The sequence below is a fragment of the Penicillium chrysogenum genome (genome assembly GCF_028827035.1).
Source record: "Penicillium chrysogenum strain IBT 35668 chromosome Unknown utg000004l_segment0_segment0, whole genome shotgun sequence".
In the NCBI taxonomy this organism is placed as follows: Eukaryota; Fungi; Ascomycota; class Eurotiomycetes; order Eurotiales; family Aspergillaceae; genus Penicillium; species Penicillium chrysogenum.
In genome coordinates, this window is record NW_026622752.1 from 4,931,940 (window position 1) to 4,953,101 (window position 21,162).

Here is a 21,162-nt window from a genome sequence, read left to right on the forward strand (position 1 = left end):
AATCTTCCAAAACTACGCACAAGCGTCAAATACCCAAAATGTTCAGCAACTCCTCCAACTCGTCTTCCAAGACCACCTCGAGCGCAGCCTCAACCCACTCCACCGTCTCCACGGCCACAACACTCAATGCACCAGATGCATCAACCAAGAACCACAAGTGGTACTCGCTCAGCTCGAAGTCCCCGAGCTCCGATTCAAATAAGGCTGCCGAAATGGAGAAGAAGAAGCTGCATAACGAGGCTCTTGCCGGCTACTTGAGCCTGCGCTAAGTCCGTTCGGGACAAGGGAATGCATCTACTTCTGTGATTATCATTACACCTGCTCGATCTACTCAGAATACCTGGATTAGATGCTTCGAGCCTCTTTCCTTCTCTTCTGTCTTCTTTTCTTTTTTCTTGTCTGTTTTTGTGCTTGGTTGGATTTGTTTCGATGCTAGGCTGCTGCGTCGATTTCCGAGTGCACTTGTTCGCCCTTTCGCCTCAACGATGGAATGATTTGGATACCACATACTATGTTTAATTATTTGTGCTTTGATTTTATATCTCAATGCGTTGGACTTTGTGTCTATATTTGAAAGTCATAATCTAGACTGTTTGGCTGGTTTATTGGTGTTTATATATGCTTTCAGGAAATAGAGGAATATCTCTTTCGTTTCAAGACCTAATATCAACCAAGTAATATTGTAGTATCTGGCATTCAATGGCTCGTAGCAACCAGTGTTCATTATAGAATGTATGCGAAAAGCAGGAAAAACAAAACTCCAGCACACCATGACAAACGCTTAAAGGAGGCAACCTGGAACACAATGCATATATTACAACCCAGCCATCAACTCTCCCATCGATATGGGTTTCCGGACCGCATTCGAAAAGCCTTCGTGGAAAGTAACCCAGACCTTCCGCCCAGCCTTGGACGACTCATCAGCCCAGCCGTCTGCACTGTTTAGATCCTTAGGTTGTGGCGCAGGTTGCTCAATCAGCCGACCAAAGAAGTCACGCTTGACAGCCGCTTCCTTGATTGCTTTCGCTGCGGCCGTATCATCGGAGTTCTTGTCGCTCTTGATGCCGACTCTAGACGCTCCAATAGCATCAGTCTGCTTGCGCATTGTCGCCTTGCGATACTCTTGGTCGAGCACCTGGCGGACGGCATACCGTACCGGCGCTGTACCACCCGAAGCCTCGATGGTGCTGCCTTTGATCTTCGAGAAGACCACGAGTGAGTCAATTGGTCTGTTGAGGTTATGTTAGTTTTGTTATGTTTGCATGGACTCAGAATCCCACTCACGGTTCCATTCTATACGCCCATCCACCGTGGCTTCCTTCATGTTCCACTCGGACTTTTTCAAAAGCAACGCCCATCCCGGTCATAACACGCACGGTAGATTGGACAAGGGCACGTTCGGAGACTTTGCGGACAGTAGCGGTGCTTCTCTGCTCTCCGTTTCCACGGATGACCACCGGCTTGATGTCTGGTGATAGCATGCGGATCAAATAAGGGACTAGATCTGTGATTATACTTTCAGTCGACCGGAAAATGCGAGCCATGGGTGCCGAGAAGGAAGCGTGGAATGCAGCCATGGCCGCGCGGTTCTGCTTTTGTGCTTCAAAGGCAGCAAAGTCGGCTTTGGGTCCTGAGAAAGGGTGGGGCTCTTCGGCTTCCTCGTCATCATCGTTCTTGTCGTCATCGGTGGTTCTGCCAGTAGCCGTAGCAAATAGGTGATGGAATGCGACAACCGACTGGCTGAGGTACGGAATCAGTTCCCACTCTTGGGATGAATGGACTTTCGAACTGATTGAGTCATGGAAATGAAGCCAGTCGTGCGCGGCGTTGGGTTTGGAGAAATAGTTATCATCCTGGTATTGCTGGATGGGATATGAAGCAAAGCAGTCCGATACACAGCGGTCATGATCACCGCTAGAATCGATCATTTCCCGCAATCGGTTGATTGCGTGTCGCTTGCGCAGATCTGCCACGCCGAGAGGAACACGGCTGCTGGGATTATCAAAACGATCTTGGAAACTCATGCCAACAGGAGCATCGGAGAAGCCAGCTCCCTCTGTGAACACACGGTTCACAATCTCACGAACACCCCCACGACTCATCTCCTTGAAGAACGCGCTACTACCCTCGGCCGATGCGTTGAGGACTCGAGTCTCTAGCCAGTTCCTCGTCAGTCTGAGTGAGGATGGCAACGACTCGTTTCGAAGCTTGTGCGCCACAAATTCTGCGGCAACAAGCACGCTACGAATATCACCCTCGGCAGACCCTTGGGATTTGGCACTGCGCTTTTTCCGGGCCGCCATACCCCAGGCTGCTTCACAGAGCCTTCGAGCTCCATCACTGTCACAGGGGATGCCTTCGCGGCCGAATATAACCTTGACTCGTTGAACGACATTCTCTAATGGAGCCTGGCGGACATTGATCATCTCTGCAATGGAAGATGCCCTGAGGGGCCGGAGACTGCTGTGATAGAGGTCATTGCAAACCAAAATCAACGGCCGCATAAACCGGAAGTTATCACCCTTGCGCTTCTTGCCATTATTGCCCTCCAAAGACAATTTCGAGTTTCGTTGGTCAAGCAAAACAAGGTCAATGAGGGCCTTCATGAAACCGCCCTCACCACCACTTCCAGAACCACCAGTGACACCGTCGACTTCGTCTACCACGACACATACGGGTTTACCGGCACGGCGGACCTTTTTATTGCCAATCTCCACGTTCATACCTTTGACGTTTTCGGTTCCCAGTGCGTCACGAATGCGGCCCTTGACCACGTCCCTGCTGCGGTCGTCACTAGCATTGATCTCAAGCACTTCGTAGCCAGCCTGTCTGGCACATACATGTGCTAATGTCGTCTTTCCAAGTCCGGGAGGACCACTCAATAAGAGAACCTTTCGATGGGTGTACTCTTCTTCACCCTCCTGGGTAGACTTCTTCGGTCGAGACTTTGCTAGACCAGGGAATACAATTGGCTCCCATCCCTTGAGCCACCGTAGTACAGATCGATGAGTGCGTTCATCTCCAATAAGATCGGTGAATTTACGAGCACGATATTTCTCTGTCCACATTGCAGAGTCTATCTTCTTTTGCTTTGAGCTCACATTGTTTGCTTCGATGGTTTTCTGGACTTGGGGTTGAGGGTCTCTGTTCGCGGGCTTCTCGTCTTTGGCAGCATCGTCCAGTAATTTGTGGATATCGATACCGTAATAGCTCTTAGTCGCCTTTCCAGGTTCTGTCTCCGACCGATTGGCGATCATTTGTTGATAGGAAACGGGGGCCTGGGCCTTCCTTTGTGGGACATTATGGGTCTTGCCAGCGCAAGTCTTGATCTGGAATCTTTTGGGAGCCATTGGGGCGGGGCGAGGTGTCAGTTGTAATTGTGTTCGAGAAGAGCCAGGTGTAGCATTGGTCGTCTCGTTCAATTTCGCAGTTGGCGCCGGCGCTGCCAGTATACTAGGTAGTTCCGCCGGAGGCTCCTGGAAGACGTGCTCGGGCAAGTCATATTGATTCTTCAGATGCTCGTCCCGGAAAGCAGCGAGGTCGTCCTCATCGTCATCGTCATCGTCATCAACGAAGCCTCCAACCATGCGCTGGCGCTTCGGCTCCGTCGGCTCTCCCTCCGCATTTGTGCCTTTCCTCTTCTGCGAATCGTTGGTCGCATTGCCAGACGTGGGTGCAAGCGCACCCGGAGACGCTATGAACGGCATTTTCGAAACGGGCGGCGAGGATGGGATAAAAGAGAGGTTTCGAGTAGGAGCGCGAGAAAAAGGTCTTGGGGTCGTCACGTTCTTCGTCGGCGTATCTACTACGTGGTTGTCAGTGGTGCTATGCCAGGCAATGCGGGCTTTCGATCGCGAACCAGGTCGTATGTCGTCTTCGCTGCGAAACACATCGGACAGATCCCACGCTCTATGTTGAATCACAACCCGGTTGCGGGTTTGTTCGTGCCGGTGCAGGTGGATTGCCTCGATATCGTCGGAGAATGATTCGGACGGTGGGTTTTCGTTGCCAGGACCTTCGGAGTGGAGGTGAAGGGCGGGGTCAAACGAGGATAGGAATGATGGCGAGGAGGGAAGCATTCAAACGTTCAGACGTCTCATGTCATTGAATGGTCTCCGATGTAATTCCCCTCTGATAGACGCGCGACGCGTGCAGAACGCGCTAGTCCCGTTTTGGCCACATAGTACTTTTACAGACTCTTCTTCAGAGCTATCTGACCGGAATGCACGCCATCGAGCGTTGCGGCCCTGTAACAATGAAATGGAGAGGGAAGAGTTAAGCTAAGGTTTTTTTTTTTTTTTTTTTTTTTTTTTTTTTAAGAAAAAAAAGAGTTGGATCGGAGAGTACTCAGTGAAGATGCAACAAATGACCAAGTACGCCGTAACCAAGGCTATAGATCTGTACTCCGCTGTATTTTTATTTTAAAGGACGATCTGGAAAATTGAACAATTTATTCTTTTTCTGCCCGAAATATTCTGTGAGGAGACTAATGTCTAGTACATAAAATCAACGGATTGGACCCTAACCCTCCTTCCGGGCCAACAATGATATCGGGGACCAATTGTATATAGTGCCGTCTGTGTTTGTTGAACATAGACGATCCAAAGCCACTTCCACCTCACTAACTGAAAGAAGTAGGCCTTGTGCTAGCATTCTCTTGATGCCCAAAAGGATCTCCCGAAGAGCCAGAAGATATGTGTTTGTACACAACTGCACCAGGTCGGGTTTGAAGTGACCACTGTCGGACTCGAGGATGCTAAGTCCGTCCTGACGTAAGAGGTTTGGTAAATTAGAAACCCAACTGTATGAACGCAAGTCAGCATGGTGCTTTCAAAATAATATTTTTATAGGCATACTTGAAGTCGAGACCAATTCTTTTGAATATTTCATTCAAGCGCTGCTCAAGTTCGTGTGCCGTGTCCCCTTTGATAACCTGGTGTACCAAGTCGGCATCCTCCCACTGGATATACCCGCCAGGCTCTAAAAACATAATAATTAGTACTGGTAGAAATCGTCATGTAAGGTAAGACTCCGCTATACTTAGAATCTGTTTCACGTGGCTGATCAATGAAGAGGCATCACTTTCACGCACGTTGGTTGCCCACATCCTAAGATGAACCACATCATATTGACCGACTAGGGGTTCAGGTGGGTCAACTAGAGAGTCTAGTAGCCCCAAAGTGACGTTCTGTGGCCATAAATCCTTTGGCGGGAATTGACTATCGGATATGTCAAAGCCATGGAGTTGGACTGTTGATGGGAGTTGCCTTGTAACATCAAATATCCAGATTCTATCATATATCAGGGATCAGTTAGGTGGGAAAAGGATACCATAGAAAAGGATGATGAATGCACACGCGGTACCTGTCCCAATCTCAGCTACCTTCATATCGCTGGTTACGGGGATTCGAGGATGCAGCTCGTAGCCCCTATGAAGCTTCCAAAGTAGGTGCTGCGCATCCAAGCTGCTTTTAGTTAGCTAGTTCTGACTCGGGGAAAAAACAGCAAATTGAGAGTAGTCACCGTATGGAGTCAGCTATGCCGCGGCCTAAAACATAGTCATCCCCTCGAGACATTTTCAGGTTTCCTCGCTTCAATTCCAAGTATGATCGAAGTCACTTTTATCGATACTATCTGTGCTCACCGAGGTTGAAATGAGAGACGCATGGTAATGTGGACTACAATGGGGGAGGTTTATATCCGTGAATAACCCAACCTTGATCTGCATTGACAGCACATGCTGCGTAAGACATAACTTGGACCCTCCTCAGATATGCTGTCTAAGGTTCTGTACCACACACCAGTATGTCGAAAGGGAGATAAATGATGCAATAAAAATTATCATTTGCAGCGTGGTCGTAAACTGTCATTGTGATAGAATATCCATGCCTAGGTAGGTATTAGAGTTCCAGACCAATCTGCACCCATGTCCTAAATAGGAAGTGGTTGTCTATCAAAAGGGGGCGTTGCGTACCAAATAACCTTTCAATGTTTTCTATTGAATGCACCCCAGATTAACGATTGTGGCATGCATATGTATTAATTCGTGGCGTCATAGAACAACTTTCTCTCTCTCTAAAGCATTACTATGTTCTAACCTGTCATATAGTTATTGACTTCAAATATTAGCAATATGAATTACCTACCAATACTGCATCTATAACTAGCACCAAGGAGACGGAAGTAAAGCAGAACGGCGGTAGAAAATGCTGGCAGCCACACCTAGCCTATGTAAATATAATAGTAAGTGCAGTACCTAGATAAACTGACCTATGCCTCTATGGCAGAAAAGACTGACGTCAAGAAACAGATTAACTTCTGAACCGACCTACAGGACATGTCAATCTCAGGCTTTCTTAAGAATGGTATGAGGATATGTCAATCTATTGCCCTTATTCCCCGACTTGATCTATAGAGACAAAGTTCACACTCACTACGACAGGGACGTGAGTGACCACGCAATATCTGACGACGCAGAAGTCAAACAACCTACCGTTTGGTAGGCCTGTAGGCTTTCAAATTACAATAATGTATCTATTGGCTATACTACCTATTATCTGGGTTGTGCTACTTAGTATTTGTTGCGTAGTCTCAAGTGATATTCTTCTAATGTTGCTAAAATCGTCAATTTTTTGTGTGGGTGTCTCGTATCCTGCCCCTTTTGGATTTGCACAAATGATTGTACTCAAGATAAACTCTAGTGGTGAAAAATGGGATATATAAGAACTTGTATCTGCTCGTCGAAAGTACACTGTCAAGTTTAAAGCATTCGATCATTTCATCAAAAATGATGGATATTTGGTATTGTAGAACAAAACTCGGTCCTAGTCCTCTAGCCAATGGTATACTGTACGGTTCATTTAACAGACAAAAAAAGGTATCAACCTGCTCGATAGGTCATGATACAAAAGAGAAACTATTCATGCAACCGGATTAGGCGCTCTTGACCTTCTCGGTCAACTCGGGCACCTTGTCAAACAGATCACCGACGAGGCCAACATCAGCAATCTGGAAGATGGGAGCCTCGGGATCCTTGTTGATAGCAGCAATAACCTTGCTGTCCTTCATACCAGCCAAGTGCTGGATAGCACCGGAGATACCGGCACATAGGTAAAGCTGAGGAGCAACGTTCTTACCAGTCTGGCCAACCTGCAGACTGTTATCGGCAAAGCCACTGTCAACAGCAGCGCGCGAAGCACCAATGGCAGCGCCGAGGGAATCCGCCAGCGGAAGCATGATGCGGTCAAACTCCTCCTTCGACTTCAAGCCACGGCCTCCAGATACGACACGGGTGGCTGTGGCGAGTTCGGGGCGCTCTGACTTGGCCAATTCTTCGGACACCCACTCAGTCATCGCGGGGGCGTTGGGGTCCGCTCCCTCAACGACCTCGGCGGAGCCGCCTTCGGTCTCGACGTCCTGGAAGGCAGTGCCTCGCACTGTGATCACCTTGACGTTGTCGGTTGACTGGACGGTCAGAATCGCGTTGCCGGCGTAGATGGGGCGGACGAAAGCTGGTTTGCGGTTAGTGGCCGGATCACATGTCAAACTTCTTTCTCTTGGTTTCACATACTGTCCTCGCTCTCGATGCCGGTAATATCCGAGATTTGCTGCACATCCAAGAGAGCAGCGACGCGGGGCAGCAGGCTCTTTCCGAAGGCAGAGTGGCCTGCAACGACGTGGGTGAATTCGCCCTTCTTAATGTTCTCGACAAGGAGAGGGGCATAGTTTTCGGGGAGGCCCTATTTTGCAAGAAATCCAATTGTTAGTCAAGGATCCTTCTAAAGGAATTGAATTCGGAGGATGCTGGGGTAAGTACCTTCTCGTATGCGTCATTATCCACAGCCAGCACCTTCTCAATACCCTTGATCTTAGCAGCCTCGGCAGCGGAGGTGCCCTTGACGCCGGAGCCAGCAATGAAACCCGTTACTGAGCCACCGAGCTTCTGTGCAGCCGCAATTGCGGACAAAGATGAAGATTCCAGCTTGCCATTGCGCTGCTCGAGAACGGCGAGGGTCGAGAGGAGGCGGGCGAGCGCCGAAGAAGCGGGCTGGCTCAACTTGCGGGTGGGTTGGAGCTGAGAGCGGGCAGCCCGCAGGACAGAGTGCCTAGCGATTGGAATCATAATGACAACTTGGTGGAATAATTTGGCGTTGTTCTTCCAGGCGTGGGGGAAAAGAGCAAGATTGAAGCTCGGCGATTCACGGTGATGTGACTTTGGGTGGCTATCGTCGGGATTGCCAAGACTGGCTCCCGAGGTCGGACTCGGTTAATGCGGTGATCATATAGCCTGCCATTCTTCGAAATGACGCAGGCGACGGCGATGAAAAGACTTAATCTATTGCTCTATTACGTTGTATCTGGATGCTTGAGTTCGTCTACTGTTATATTGATTCCAATTACTAGCACAACATAAATTGTCGGAACAATAGACACGTGATATTTTGTACGCCAGAAATACCTTTACATGCAGAAAACATTAAGAGCTATAACCATCATGAAGTCGCCTTCTTCTTCTTCTTGCCGCCAACCTTCGTTGCGGCGGGCTTGCTTGTGTCACCATCCTCGAGAGCCTGAGCCTTGAGCTGCTGGAGCTTCTCTTTCCGCGCGGCCACGGCTGCAGCCTCCTCTTCATCCTCTGCAGACTTGGTCTTCTTAGTCTTCTTCTCCTCGAGCAGCTTGCCGTCTTCAGCGGACTTGCGCTTCTTGGAATCCTTGATAGCTTCGGTCTCAGGGGCAGCTTCCAGCACGTTGGCATCCTCCACCCACAACTCATCAGCGAGCCAAATAGGCAGGGCCATGGTGTTGGCGCCCTTGATGTGAAGAGCCTTGATGTTCCTCCAGCCCTTTGCTACAAACTTATCGGTCAGGCCGTTGACCACAGCGGCAATATTCTCAGACAGCTGCTCGGCTGTGAACTTGGATGAACCGACCCGGACGGCAGCGGTAGTGGATGGTGCGAGCTGCACGGAGGCGCAGTTCAAAGTACGCTCGATCTCCTTAGCGACAATAAGAGGAGAGGCGAAAGAGGCGTGCTTCTCTTCCTTGGAGGAAGAGTTGACCTTCTTAGTGTCTTTCTTGACCCGCTTGCCATCCACTTTCTCGATCTCGGCGATACGGATGGGGATTGGACGCTTGCTGGATTTGTAGAAAATCTTTCCAAGGGTCTGGACCAGGCGCATGGCAATACGGTCATCAGCCAGGAAGACATCGTGCTCGGCGAACAATTGGCGACGGCTCTCGAAGCTCTGGTAGCGGGCCTTAAGTTTAGAGAAACCAATGACCTTCTCGATGCGGGAGGAAAGGCCCTGGGGGAAAGATGGGTCGGCAATAATATCCTTAACACCACGCTGGGGGTCGGCAGTGATAACACAGATACTGAGCGAGGGAGATGTGTTGAGAGAGTGAGGGATGCTGATCTTGCCGGGCTTCAGACGGTTCTTGTCCACCACATGCTGCTTAGTGGTGAGAACGAGCCAGATGGCTTCATTCTTGGTCGCACTGTTCTCGTCATCGGAGTCATCGTCGCCAATGAGAGTCTTCTTGGTGGCGGTCTTCTCCTGTTCCTGCTGAGTAGACTTGATGTGCTTCAGCAGCGCGGTGGAAGCTTTGAGGGCCTGATTGGAGTGAAGATAAGTACTTTGCGAAATTGGATCCTGGGAATCATTGGTACTAACCTGGGGCTTGTCAAGCTGATAAGGGGAGCCCGAAGTCACCTTCGAGGTAAGCTGAGTAGTAGAGGAGCCCATTTTAGCAAGTTGTAGACTCGATGGGTATCTCCAATTTTTTCGCAATCATATCGGGACTCAAAAAAATTTCGGAAGGCGGTGGCAGTTCATCCGTGCTTGGCAAAGGGACCACACACCGCCTGGCCTCTCAGGTCTTTCTTTTGGCTCTCTTTCTATTCTCTTGTTGTATATAATTCTCTTGTTGTATATAATTTTAACAGCGCAAAATAATCAGCTTTGCCGTGTTCAAAAATTGTGATACCATGAACTGTTGTTCTGAATGTTACGACATCACCCCCGCAAAGCGCGAGATCAACACTTGAACAGCATTGCAGAGCCTTTGCAGTAGTACACCGTGTGTCTGGCTGTATACAAATGTTGAATGGTAAAGCCTGGTGAACTAATACTAGATCCTAACGGAGCGTAGATCAAAAAATAAAATGAGTGGTGCATAGCTAGATAACTAGACTGAACAGGTGCGGATCATACATCTCTAGGCTTTATAGTGACACAACGATCTTCTTTGCTGAAACACCCTGCATATGGACCCCAAAAGCCTCCTGAATCTTGTCCAGTCCCTTCCCAACGACAAACGCCTCGGGTGCTGGCACAAACTGTCCATTGGCGAGTGCATCCGGGAGGTAGCCCTTGTAGATATTGCTTACGACAGTGTCGGAGGCAGCCGCGTCCGGACCGAGCAAGATGAACTTGATCTCAATACTCGGGTCAATGCTGCCGCCCCCGGGCTTACCGCCAGCGAGAGTAATGAATTTATTAACAGAGGGGCCCTGATGCTTGGATAGTACGGCAGCTAGCAGGTCGATGGAGCCGTCGCCGATGGAGTAGCCGCCGGCAAGGTGGAATCCCTCGACAGCAGCGCTGATATCCTCGACCACGGTGTCACTCTTGTAGTCAAACACGTGGGCAGCCCCGAGCTTCTTGACATAGTCGAAGTTCTTAGGCGACGCCGTGGACACAACCTTGTAGCCGGCGGACACGGCTAGCTGGATGGCGGTGCTACCAACGGCGGACGAACCGCCGGTGATGACGACAGCACGCTTGTCGCTAGACTGACGTGCAGGCACAGTTGGCAGATCAAGGCCCAGGTAGCCGGTGTCAAACAGGCCATAAGAGGCTGTGAAGATGGCTAGCGGTATCACGCTAGCCTGCTCAAAGGTAATGCTGTCCGGTAGTGGCGTGGCTAGCCACTCGCGGATGACTGTATACAGCTGGAAACCGCCCTCGGGGGAGATGTTGGTGGAGCTGGCTGCAGCTGCAGCTACAACACGGTCGCCGACATGGAAGCGCTCTACTCCCTCGCCCACTTCGACGACGGTGCCAGCCACATCCTCGCCAAGAACAAAGGGGTACCTGATATAGCCTAGCAAGTTCTCGCCGAGCATCTGCTTGGCCCAGTCGACCGAATTGATGCCCAGTGCGCTATTCTTCACCACAATCTGGTGAGGCCCCGGTGATGTGTACGGCGCCGGGCGAATCTCAAGCGGCAGGACACCGGAGGCGGACAGCCAGGCCGCTTTGTTCTCTGGAGTCTGGGCCATTGTTGAGATCCTGTTATAGAGAATGGGTGATTCCGTATAGTGTGGGCAGAAGGGGTAGTAGCTGGGGTTTTTTAAGATAACAGGAAGAGGGGGAGTATTGCCGCTAGGCTTTAAGCGAAATAAGAATGCAGATGCTGGTGATGGTTTTCCTATAGAGTGTCAGTTTATGCGGAAACTGATAGATCCTTATAGGCATCCCACGGAGCCCCATGCGTAGAATACGGAGTTAGGGCCGTCGGTTATTTAGCAATCATTAACAGCATCACATATCTGGATCAGAATAAACGGAATTAATGGATTTAGTTTAAGATAACACCGTGCCAACAATCGGCATAGGAGTGTGAATGCCGGTGGATTTCCTTTTGGGTTTCCTCGAGGGGCGGATCGGATTCTAAGAGTCCGGTCCTAATTTCCATGACTTGGCTATGAAATATGTTTAGAGACTATTTCCATACCAGAATGCTCTATTGTATTGGCTATTGGCTTGCGTAGCCGTGTTTTCGGTCTAGTCGCTTTGGAGCGCCATCCCTACTCCCTGCACATGTGCATATGTAGCATCATACCCGGGCATGAGTTTGATTATTCTCGTACAAATCCATGAACTGGTTTCAGCATGAAACTACTGGTTGTGACCGATTCCTAGCAATTCGCATGTGAAAGTATGTTTAGATTGGGTTCTCCTTAGCCTTCTAGCTGCGGCACTTGGAAAGGGAAGAACTATCTATAGAAGAATACATCGAATACATCTGAGGAATCCAAGGAGACTACCAAAAAGACCAACAAAACAGAGATAAGAGGCCGTATAAGTCTAAGTATTTCATTAACTTGAGTACTTCGTTAATTTCAGTCAGTACCCGAGTGACTTATTCCGGAGCCGCCTTCGATTGCTGCATCTCATATTCAACATGGACTTCATCCGTGCGCCGTATCTGGTATTGCTCCATGTCATTGAGAATACTTTCCTGACTCTCCTTCCGCGACGGAGTAGTTCTTTCCTTTTTCGACACGTAAGCCGGAGAACTGGACTGATTGTCGTATATCTTGTATTGTGCATAGGATGATGGCTTGGAGTGACCCTTAAATGTCGAAACGAGTTTCAACTTTCTCAGAATCAGTTCAAGCATCGGTTGTAACGTTGGTATGCAAGCGGCAATGACAACAACATTAGCTTCGACACTGGAGGCTTGTTAGTATGATAACAACCTGGTGGAAGATGGAATTGCTTGCTTTGTCCAAACCACAAGAGGTACAGTGCTAACTAATCCACAGAGCAGCGTTAGCATTTGGAAGGTCAGGATCAAACTCAGAAAAGAGAACTAACAGGTTGGATCAGTCTGGTCAGCCAGACCCTTGATCTGAGCACATTTTACCATTGCGGTTGCAGCCGCGCTAGCACAGATCGTACTTGTTAGCTTTGGGGCACTCCAAGGGATCAATTGGCAGATCTCCCTACATTGAACCCAGACCAAGCGCAGCAGTCAATGCAATCTTTTTGCGCAATGACATTTGCAGTTTGAACAGAACAACGCCTGGATAAATAGCTAGGAAGAGATCGACGAACGCGGAGAAAGCTGTTCATGCATGGCGTTAATCAGTCACTGTGGTGAAAATCACGATCCATTGAACACTACTCACCTCCGTTAAATGTAGCATAGTTTATAAGGATCCAAACGTCCCTACACGTGGCCTCCCCTTTTAGTATCATCGAAGGCTTCCAGAGTGCCCGTGGTGGATTGCACATGGTAACGTAGATCAGGATGTTGATGAGGGCAATGATAGCAACCAGAATAACAAGACCCCACACTGTAATACGTTGGATGAGGCTCGGGTTTAGGATTCGATGGAGTAGTGCCGCAACCGCAAGCTTCGGTATTGCGAAGGATATGATTCCGAAAATGAACGAGATCATATTCCACATGAGAGCGGGCTCAACGGTCTTAGGATCGAGATTGCTCATGTGCTGTCCATACCCATAAGTCACGGAGACTGTCGCAGTCGCAACGAAAATTAACCCGAAGATCTGAAGCAGTCGTATATGTCAAAAGTCTTGGTCCAGAAGGATTTCGGAGGAAGCCGAAACAGATGGGATAATCACCATAGATGCGCCGATCAACCAGTCATCGAACCCGAAGTTGCGTAGCATTCGCTGTCGGATACATAAACGAGCGATAACAAGTAACGTGGCAAGTGCTGTCATTGTCCACATTACCGCCATCATTTCTGGGCCTTTTTCGCCCGTTTTGGCGACATCAGTCATCGAACCCGCCATACCGGGCAGTGGTCTATATCAAGATCTGAATCACCATTGACAACGAGAGCAGCTAGAATATTTATGAGACGTAAAGGAGCCGATGAGCTTATGGGTGGCAAAAAGATTAAAATAAAGATCAAAACAAGGGGATTGTCTGATTCAGGGACTATTTCAACGGTAGTATATTATACTCCGTATGTGAGCACAGGTCCACTTTTCTTGCTTAGAACAGCAATATAAATAGTCGATTGGCCTACATTAGTGATAGTAACGGGTCAAACTGGGGGCACCATGCATTAGTGACATGTATCAACGATCCTGCGCGCCCTCATCTATCTCCGATGTAACCGCGAGGTGTTTTAGCGCACCTAATCCCGGCATGTTTTACAAGTCTTTGTCCTATATTGTAGACCCGCATAGTAGACACGGTCTGCTAGCCCGCTCTCAGCTGCCAATAAGTGATTCAGTTGGATTGACTCCATTCTTTTGCCCTGAACCGTACGGAATAAATGAAGAATCCAATAATATACACATCACGCAATAACCTTTTATGGTGCTAGTCTGAAGCCTCCTGTCTCATTGTTATTCATGCATGGGATGATATTACAACATAATATCCTTGTCCTCCATAGTGGAACCCATATACGTTCGCATTCGCTTAACATGGATCACAGGGCCCCTTATATAGCTAGCCATATGTCAGATATTCCATATTCCTGTTTTGATTTCACCGTTTTCTCTCCGTGAAAGGTGTTCCAAGTTCTCATGCAACATTCAAAATGACTGTATCAAACGGATCTGCAACTAATGGCCATGGGCAAGCCATTATTGATCCTCGAGTTGCTACTACGCCCAGCGCCCCTGAGAGACTTGCCCATTTGCAGAAGGAAATTGAATCCCATTCCCAGGCTTACACCAACGGCAACGCTGATGCGCGCCTGAATCTCCTAGAGACAGCCCGGTCTCTCGTACAGGCAATGGAAACACCCCAGGAGACCATGTTGCGATACTGCTGGGCCCAGGTGCGTCAGAACCAAGATCTTAGTCGAGGAACCGAGAATACTTATTTGGCCGTTTCTACATCACAGCCCACAGCGTTCGCCGGCATCGAAACCTGTATCGACCTGGGTATCTTCTTCATATTAGCACAGACAGACAAGCCTAGGACAGTGGCAGAGCTCGCAGCAACAACAGGAGCGGAACCAGAACTTCTCGGTCAGTGGTAATTCCCATATCAGTCAAACATAACGCTCATCTCATCATTGTGAAGGTCGTATCATGAAGCATCTTGCCACAATGGGGGTCTTCGTTGAGACTGGTATGGATGAGTATGGCCGCAACGGGCTGACTACCACATTGGCTATTAAGCGCTACAATGATGCTTGGCCGTGCATGTAAGTAGTTCCCTGGACATCCTCCTCTCCAGGTTGGTATACTGACTGCCGACAGTAATGGATGCACCCTTCCAGCAATCAATGCGCTACCCGCCTGGCTCAAGAAAAACGATTATCGAAGTCCCACCGAAGGAACAGACTGTCCATTTACCCTAGGATTTAAAACCAACCATCACTTCTTTGAATTTCTTAACGGCAAGAACCCCGACTATCCCGAACTCGGCGCCCAATTCAACAATCTCATGTCGGCCTACCACCAAGGCAGACCCAGCTGGATGGATGGGAATTTCTATCCGGTAGAGACTCTCATCGAGGGAGCGAAGACGGGTGAAGAAGACGTTTTTATCGTGGACGTTGGTGGAAACAAAGGACATGACCTGGAGGAGTTCATATCGAAGTGGCCCAACACACCGGGTAGATTGATCCTGCAAGACCAGCCACACGTTTTGAAAGACATCAAGTCATTGAACCCAGCAATTAAGCCCATGGTGCACGACTTCTACCGGGAACAGCCTATCAAGGGTGAGTGGGCTGAGACACATCCAAAATTAACTACTAGTAGTAGCTGACACATGTCTAGGTGCGCGAGTATATTTCTTGCACTCGGTCCTGCACGACTGGAATGACGAGACATGCCGGAAAATCCTGTCACAGTTGGTTGCGGCGATGACACCCGGGTACAGCAAGTTGCTGATCAATGAGAACGTTGTGCCCAATACCGGGGCCCATTGGCAGGCCACTTCCCTGGACCTGATAATGATGGTGGATCTTGCTGCCAAGGAGCGGACGGAACAGCAGTGGCATCATGTTATTGAGCCTGTTGGTCTCAAAATTACTAAAATCTGGACCCCACTGGATAGTGCTGAGAGTTTGATAGAATGCGAGCTGGCATAAGGTTCACAGGAAGAGGACCTCGGGGCGATCAATATATTATGCTTTTTTTACAAATTGGGCAACTGATTTCCAAGTGGGTTACCTCGTACACAGGAAATGGGCATATGGAATATTTATTATAGCTTTGAGTCAGAGAGGGCGTTGTCCCTTAAGCAATTATTAGCGAAGATCAAGTATACTGCCGAGGTCAAATCTACTTGAAACGATCGACACCTCCGATGTTGCCTTTAAAGTTTTATCTTTCATTTGACGTAGATCTACGGAGTACTCCGTAGATAGAAGTTATGTTGTATGTGCTCCGTACGGAGTGGACGGAGTACGGATACTATAAATTTCCTATTTGGGTATGCCAACTGGAAAGCTTCCTATGGCAACCCTAAAAGAGTGTCTTGAATGCCAAACAAACTCAACAGCATATATTACGTACACTGAATTATTAGGTATGAAAAGATAAACATGTAACGTATTCTCCATGCATAAGAAGCGCGAAGGATCATCTTTTTTTCGTTGAAAGAGACGGGACTGGCACTTTGACCAAGTTACCCACCGAGACGCCACAAGTTCATCATCGCCCCGTTCCGAGTCCACTGATCGACTAAGCGGGCAAAACACCAACACGGTTCCCCTGTTTGTCTTAAAATCAGAAACATCAGAAATTATCCTGTCTTGGAAATTCTTGGAAAAGCGGGAAATTCTCCTATGGACATTTCTTTCGCAAGCTTTGGCTTGGTGGTGCTGGACGAGATCCATTTCCCCAACCGGAAACCTCTAACCAATGTACTAGGAGGGTCCGGGGCCTATGGTTAGTTTTTGCCTGCACTGTATCTCACTATATCCAGAACAATTAGTTTTCTAATACATACATATCTGATCCAGCCACTCTGGGCGCCCGGTTGTTCCTACCCTCACCACTCAGCCGCTCCTTAGCCTGGCCAATCCATGTGGGAAATGACTTCCCAGACCCCATTGCAGAGCATCTGCAGACCTGGGATATGAATCTGGCCATAGACAAGGATTCAGAAAGACCCTCGACTCGTGGCTTACTGGAATATCAAGATACTACATTCGGACGTGCGAAATGCCTTTTCTTTTACCATCTCTGTTTCCACGTATAGATCCAAACATATGAATGAGCTAACTTGTCTTTTAGCCAAGAATTTCAAGTACACCACACCGGTTCTGGCAGTTCAAGAAAGCAAGTTGCGGGGCACGGCCTTGCTGGCTTCGAAGGTGTATCACTATCTTGCTAGTCCCCAAGATATGAAAACACATGTTCTAAATATCCTCACTCTCCGAGAGAAAGAGGGTATACTAGACCGACCTTTGATTATCTGGGAACCGGCCCCACTTTCATGCAGACCGGAAAACCTCGAAGCCTGTCTAGAAACCGCAGCTCTGGTCGACGTGTTCTCCCCAAACCATTTAGAGCTGGCGGCATTCTTTGGACAGTCGCCGGTTGCGTCCGATAGATCCGAGATCGAAAGGCTGGGCGAGAAGCTCCTGGCTAGCAGAGTCGGCCCGGAAGGAAAAGGCGCGGTGGTTATTCGGGCTGGTGAAAATGGCTGCTTCGTTCAATCGCGCATCACTTCTCAATGGCTACCTCCTTTTTACAGAGCGGAGATGGGAAAGGAACAGCCCGCTAAGGTGGTTGATCCGACTGGAGCTGGTAATGCATTCCTGGGAGGCTACGCTATTGGATACCTCCAAAGAAAGGGTGATATCCTTGAAGCGGCCTGTTACGGGTCTGTTGCAGCTTCGTTTGCATTAGAGCAGGTAGGGATGCCGGAGAAGAGCAACGAAGGGGGTGAAGAGCTATGGAATGGGGAGAGTGTTGTTCGAAGGTTGCATGAATATAGGGCGAGGCAAGAATTGTTGCAGTAGGTGGTGATGGTTGTAGAAAAGCCAATGGCAAGACAGAAATCATGGAATGAAGCAGAATGGGCCCGGCAATAACCTTCGAACTCTAAGAAGCAAGTGAGAGAAGCTGGGTTCCTGCACAACCCCAGCAGTTGTGTAGAAACCCATATCTATATTTGACAAGATTTCCATGGGAAATGGACCAGCAGCTCCTTTCCAATATATGCCCTCCTCTGATCCTATGCGAAAGCTCTATTCTGGATAGTCATGATGCAACAAGTCTATTCGATTTCCCCTCTTTCTTTTTTTTTTGTCCAAGGGACAAGAGCGTGAAGCATATCAGTACACTAAGTTACACATTGACAAGGAGGAAGTATCAGGAAGAACACAGGAGCGCAGACCGGGGGAATGGATATGCTGAAAGATCACGGGGAAAATGCATCAAAGGCAAAACCGGAGATGGAGAGATGGCAGAAAGGTCTATATAATACACAACTCCAATCTCAGTCCCTGTGCATTACAGAAAAGAAATCGAGCAGTACGCTTGTCTCTAGGGGAGGGTGGTGTCAAACAGGATGCAGGGATTCGGAAGCTCAGCTCTAAGCCTTGTTGGCCTGGTTCTTCTCCTCGGTGTCATGCGCGGCCTTGGGGATGAGAGAGTCGCTCTCGGCCCTCTCGCCTGCAACAGCATTGTCGGCCTTTGCCAGGGCGTTGACGTCCTTAGCGCGGGTCTGCTTCTCAAAGGGGTGCGACGACGCATCCACCTCGGCAGCACTGGGTTCAGAGGTAGCGGGAACTTCAGATGGGGCAGGAGCTTCGGAAGGAGCGGGAGCATCGGACTGGGGTTGGGGTTCATCGTCGTCTTCCAGCTCAGCGCCGTAGACTTCAGGGTATTGGCGGAAGCAATCTTGCATGGCCCTGCAAAAATCGTTAGCACAGAACCATCGGTCTCAAAGTGAACAGTGAAACATACTTGAATTTCTCAATGCAGTCAATACCCTTAGGCTCTTCTTCGGAGTAGACGAAGCAGCTGAAAGCAGCCTTAAAGTCCTCTCCACATGGCCCGTGGGCCATACCTCCAAGACACGGGCAGTCCCAGTTGATCTCGCCGGTCTCGGGGTTGAACGCGGCCTCCTGGCCGGCCTCCTCCTCGAGCTCCTGTGCGTTCAGTCCACCTTCCAAAACAGCCGACTCGCTCTTCTGGGCCTGCGCGGCAGCTCGTTCTTGCCGAATCTTCGGAGTAATGGAGTCGAGGGTCTTGGGGTTGGCATCATCGCCATTTTGTTTCCGGATCGAAGAAAGGAGAGAGACTAAAGCCAAACAGAAGCAGAGTTAGCGATTTGCGATTCCAGACCTCATTGGCCTTGACGGTGACGGGATTGTCGCGGCTTGCAACCTCGGGATCGAGGAGCAAGGGCAATCCCAACTCCAATCGGCGAAACGTACACTTCGGCTCCTCGGAGAAAACACTGCTCGTGTTGTAGTAGTAGACTGCACCACCGGCCAGGCCCAATCGCAAGAAGGTGTTCTTCCAGCTTCTCGACTTAGTCGGACCGGTGCTTATCAATCGTCTGTTCGCTGGGGTACGGGCTGCGACGGTGGGCGCGCGGGCGAGCGCTCGAGCGGCGGGACGGAACATTATGTGTGAGAAGAGTGCGAATCAATCGAATTGACCGAGAGTTCCTCCAAGAAGGGATTGGGAGGAGGGGAGTCGAGGCACCGCGGGATGGAGAAGTTGGAAAGCGATGTGGATTTTGGCCTGAGGTTGTCTGCCCGCGTCAGCCAGTCACGTTGCAGCTTTGAGTCGAGATAATTATATCGTCACCACGCACGCTTTCGGGCTTTGATTTCTGTTGTTTACATCTTTTGAACTAGTTCGGTTCGGTTTGTTTAATTACTCGCAATGGAGTGGGATCCCAGCCGATTCTTCCAGCCTCAGGGAAGTTCTTCGCCTTACGCTCTTCTCATCCTCAACCAGCCAATCAATGAGAAAGCTTTTGGGGTGCTGAGCAGATATGGTAGGTTTCTATATGAATGCTATATAAACACAATGTCTTGAATAAGGAATACTAATGGCTATGCAGCATCCTATATTATTTGCGCCGACGGTGGTGCCAATAGGCTTTTTGATATGCCGGAAGATAATGACCAAGTAAGCGATATATATGGACTGTACTATTTGCACAATCCTTCTAGACTGCAATCTTGGGGAGAAATACCTAACTGCATCACAATAAGACCAAGCTGACCAGATATAGCTCCCTGACTCCATTGTTGGCGACCTTGATTCCATCCGCCCCGCAGTGCGAGAGCATTATGAGAAACTCGGAGTGTCCGTCCTCCAAGATCCAGACCAATACTCAACAGACTTCACAAAATGTCTAAAATATCTCAACGCACATGCCGCAGAGATCATAGCTTCCCCCCCGAAAAGGAGCAAAAGCCACCAAATCAGACACCAATGGCGCAAATGGAAGCACATCAACCTCACCATCTGATCAATCACCTCTGGAAATCGTCATCCTCGGCGGTCTAGGCGGCCGCGTGGATCAAGCTTTCTCCCAAGTCCACCATTTGTACATGATGACGCAGACGCAGCGCTCAATCCGGGAAAATGAAACCGACACCTCAAGCTCTGATGCCAAGCCAGCTGCAGGTGGTAACCTCTACCTCGTCTCCGAGGAGAGCATTACCTTCATTATCCAAACAGGGAAGAATACAATCCACACGCCGGCAACAAGACGAGCAGACATCGTGACAGGGTCGGAATCTGGGGGAAGCAAATCACCGAGAAACCGGAAGCGCGGGCAAGAGCAGGAGCAAGAGCAAGAACCAAAACCGGAATACTTCTTCGAAGAGAATATCGGGATCATCCCGCTCTCGTCACCTGCTATGATCACAACTCATGGCTTTGAATGGGATGTGGAGAATTGGCATACCGAGATTGGAGGGCAGTTATCCACGAGCAATCATATCCGCGCCGACAAGGTCGAGGTTGAGACCTCTGTGCCGGTTTTGTTCACTGTGGAGTTAGCGGAGAGGTTGAAGAGGTGACTACGAGCTTCACGTGAAGCATGATATTGCCCAGGTGGGCACAGAGGTTAATAGGAAGCACCACCAGGCTGTCCGGGACATTTCACGCTTCACGGAGCCTAGGCTGTCGGAGGCACATCGCTACCGCAACTTTGCGATTCAGGCCATAGCAACAGTTAAATTGGCTTCCAGCAACCGCTGCGCCTCTATGCCAGCATTAGAAAGTCGTCCACAGGATGGATAGACTCGACTATACATATACTTCTACACTTCCATACCCCTGACACAGACTGGAAAATAAAGAATCGGTCATTAGGAGAGAAAAACAGGGGAGAGCCTCCCAAAAAGATGATCAGAACAAGGACCAGAATAAAAACCCCAAGGCGCCATCTCTGGCTAGAACGAGAGACCCAGCAAGACAGGGGAAAGAGAAGGCAAAGGAAACCCAA

General features: G+C 49.2%; 9 protein-coding genes across 9 annotated transcripts; 2 read left to right on the forward strand and 7 right to left on the reverse strand.

Annotated features, from left to right (window-relative positions):
- Positions 1-25: 25 nt before the first annotated feature.
- N7489_007834 (putative sister chromatid cohesion factor (Chl12)) lies at positions 26-4,079 on the reverse strand (the record flags this gene model as incomplete). Its single annotated transcript, XM_056713584.1, has 3 exons — positions 26-227; positions 819-1,229; positions 1,285-4,079. 3 exons carry the CDS (start codon positions 4,077-4,079, stop codon positions 26-28), a joined length of 3,408 nt encoding a protein of 1,135 aa, XP_056567299.1.
- A 442-nt stretch (positions 4,080-4,521) lies between these two features.
- Positions 4,522-5,576, reverse strand: N7489_007835 (uncharacterized protein; the record flags this gene model as incomplete). The annotated part of the gene is made up of 5 exons (XM_056713585.1): positions 4,522-4,801; positions 4,857-4,980; positions 5,041-5,291; positions 5,358-5,465; positions 5,524-5,576. The coding sequence occupies 5 exons, from the start codon at positions 5,574-5,576 to the stop codon at positions 4,522-4,524; spliced, it is 816 nt and encodes a 271-aa protein (XP_056567300.1).
- A 1,357-nt stretch (positions 5,577-6,933) lies between these two features.
- On the reverse strand, positions 6,934-8,122 carry N7489_007836 (electron transfer flavoprotein subunit alpha/FixB family protein; the record flags this gene model as incomplete). Its single annotated transcript, XM_056713586.1, has 3 exons — positions 6,934-7,511; positions 7,571-7,739; positions 7,817-8,122. The coding sequence occupies 3 exons, from the start codon at positions 8,120-8,122 to the stop codon at positions 6,934-6,936; spliced, it is 1,053 nt and encodes a 350-aa protein (XP_056567301.1).
- Positions 8,123-8,492: 370 nt separating this feature from the next.
- On the reverse strand, positions 8,493-9,746 carry N7489_007837 (uncharacterized protein; the record flags this gene model as incomplete). The annotated part of the gene is made up of 2 exons (XM_056713587.1): positions 8,493-9,614; positions 9,675-9,746. The coding sequence occupies 2 exons, from the start codon at positions 9,744-9,746 to the stop codon at positions 8,493-8,495; spliced, it is 1,194 nt and encodes a 397-aa protein (XP_056567302.1).
- A 479-nt stretch (positions 9,747-10,225) lies between these two features.
- N7489_007838 (zinc-binding alcohol dehydrogenase family protein) lies at positions 10,226-11,284 on the reverse strand (the record flags this gene model as incomplete). The annotated part of the gene is made up of 1 exon (XM_056713588.1): positions 10,226-11,284. One exon carries the CDS (start codon positions 11,282-11,284, stop codon positions 10,226-10,228), a length of 1,059 nt encoding a protein of 352 aa, XP_056567303.1.
- An 863-nt stretch (positions 11,285-12,147) lies between these two features.
- N7489_007839 (uncharacterized protein) lies at positions 12,148-13,553 on the reverse strand (the record flags this gene model as incomplete). The annotated part of the gene is made up of 6 exons (XM_056713589.1): positions 12,148-12,460; positions 12,512-12,542; positions 12,606-12,673; positions 12,738-12,855; positions 12,920-13,304; positions 13,380-13,553. 6 exons carry the CDS (start codon positions 13,551-13,553, stop codon positions 12,148-12,150), a joined length of 1,089 nt encoding a protein of 362 aa, XP_056567304.1.
- A 761-nt stretch (positions 13,554-14,314) lies between these two features.
- Positions 14,315-17,704, forward strand: N7489_007840 (uncharacterized protein; the record flags this gene model as incomplete). The annotated part of the gene is made up of 5 exons (XM_056713590.1): positions 14,315-14,750; positions 14,806-14,929; positions 14,985-15,451; positions 15,510-15,797; positions 16,974-17,704. The coding sequence occupies 5 exons, from the start codon at positions 14,315-14,317 to the stop codon at positions 17,702-17,704; spliced, it is 2,046 nt and encodes a 681-aa protein (XP_056567305.1).
- Positions 17,705-18,279: 575 nt separating this feature from the next.
- N7489_007841 (coiled-coil-helix-coiled-coil-helix domain-containing protein) lies at positions 18,280-19,319 on the reverse strand (the record flags this gene model as incomplete). Its single annotated transcript, XM_056713591.1, has 3 exons — positions 18,280-18,598; positions 18,654-18,990; positions 19,127-19,319. 3 exons carry the CDS (start codon positions 19,317-19,319, stop codon positions 18,280-18,282), a joined length of 849 nt encoding a protein of 282 aa, XP_056567306.1.
- A 264-nt stretch (positions 19,320-19,583) lies between these two features.
- On the forward strand, positions 19,584-20,734 carry N7489_007842 (thiamine diphosphokinase; the record flags this gene model as incomplete). Its single annotated transcript, XM_056713592.1, has 4 exons — positions 19,584-19,698; positions 19,765-19,832; positions 19,939-19,983; positions 20,099-20,734. 4 exons carry the CDS (start codon positions 19,584-19,586, stop codon positions 20,732-20,734), a joined length of 864 nt encoding a protein of 287 aa, XP_056567307.1.
- Positions 20,735-21,162: the final 428 nt, after the last annotated feature.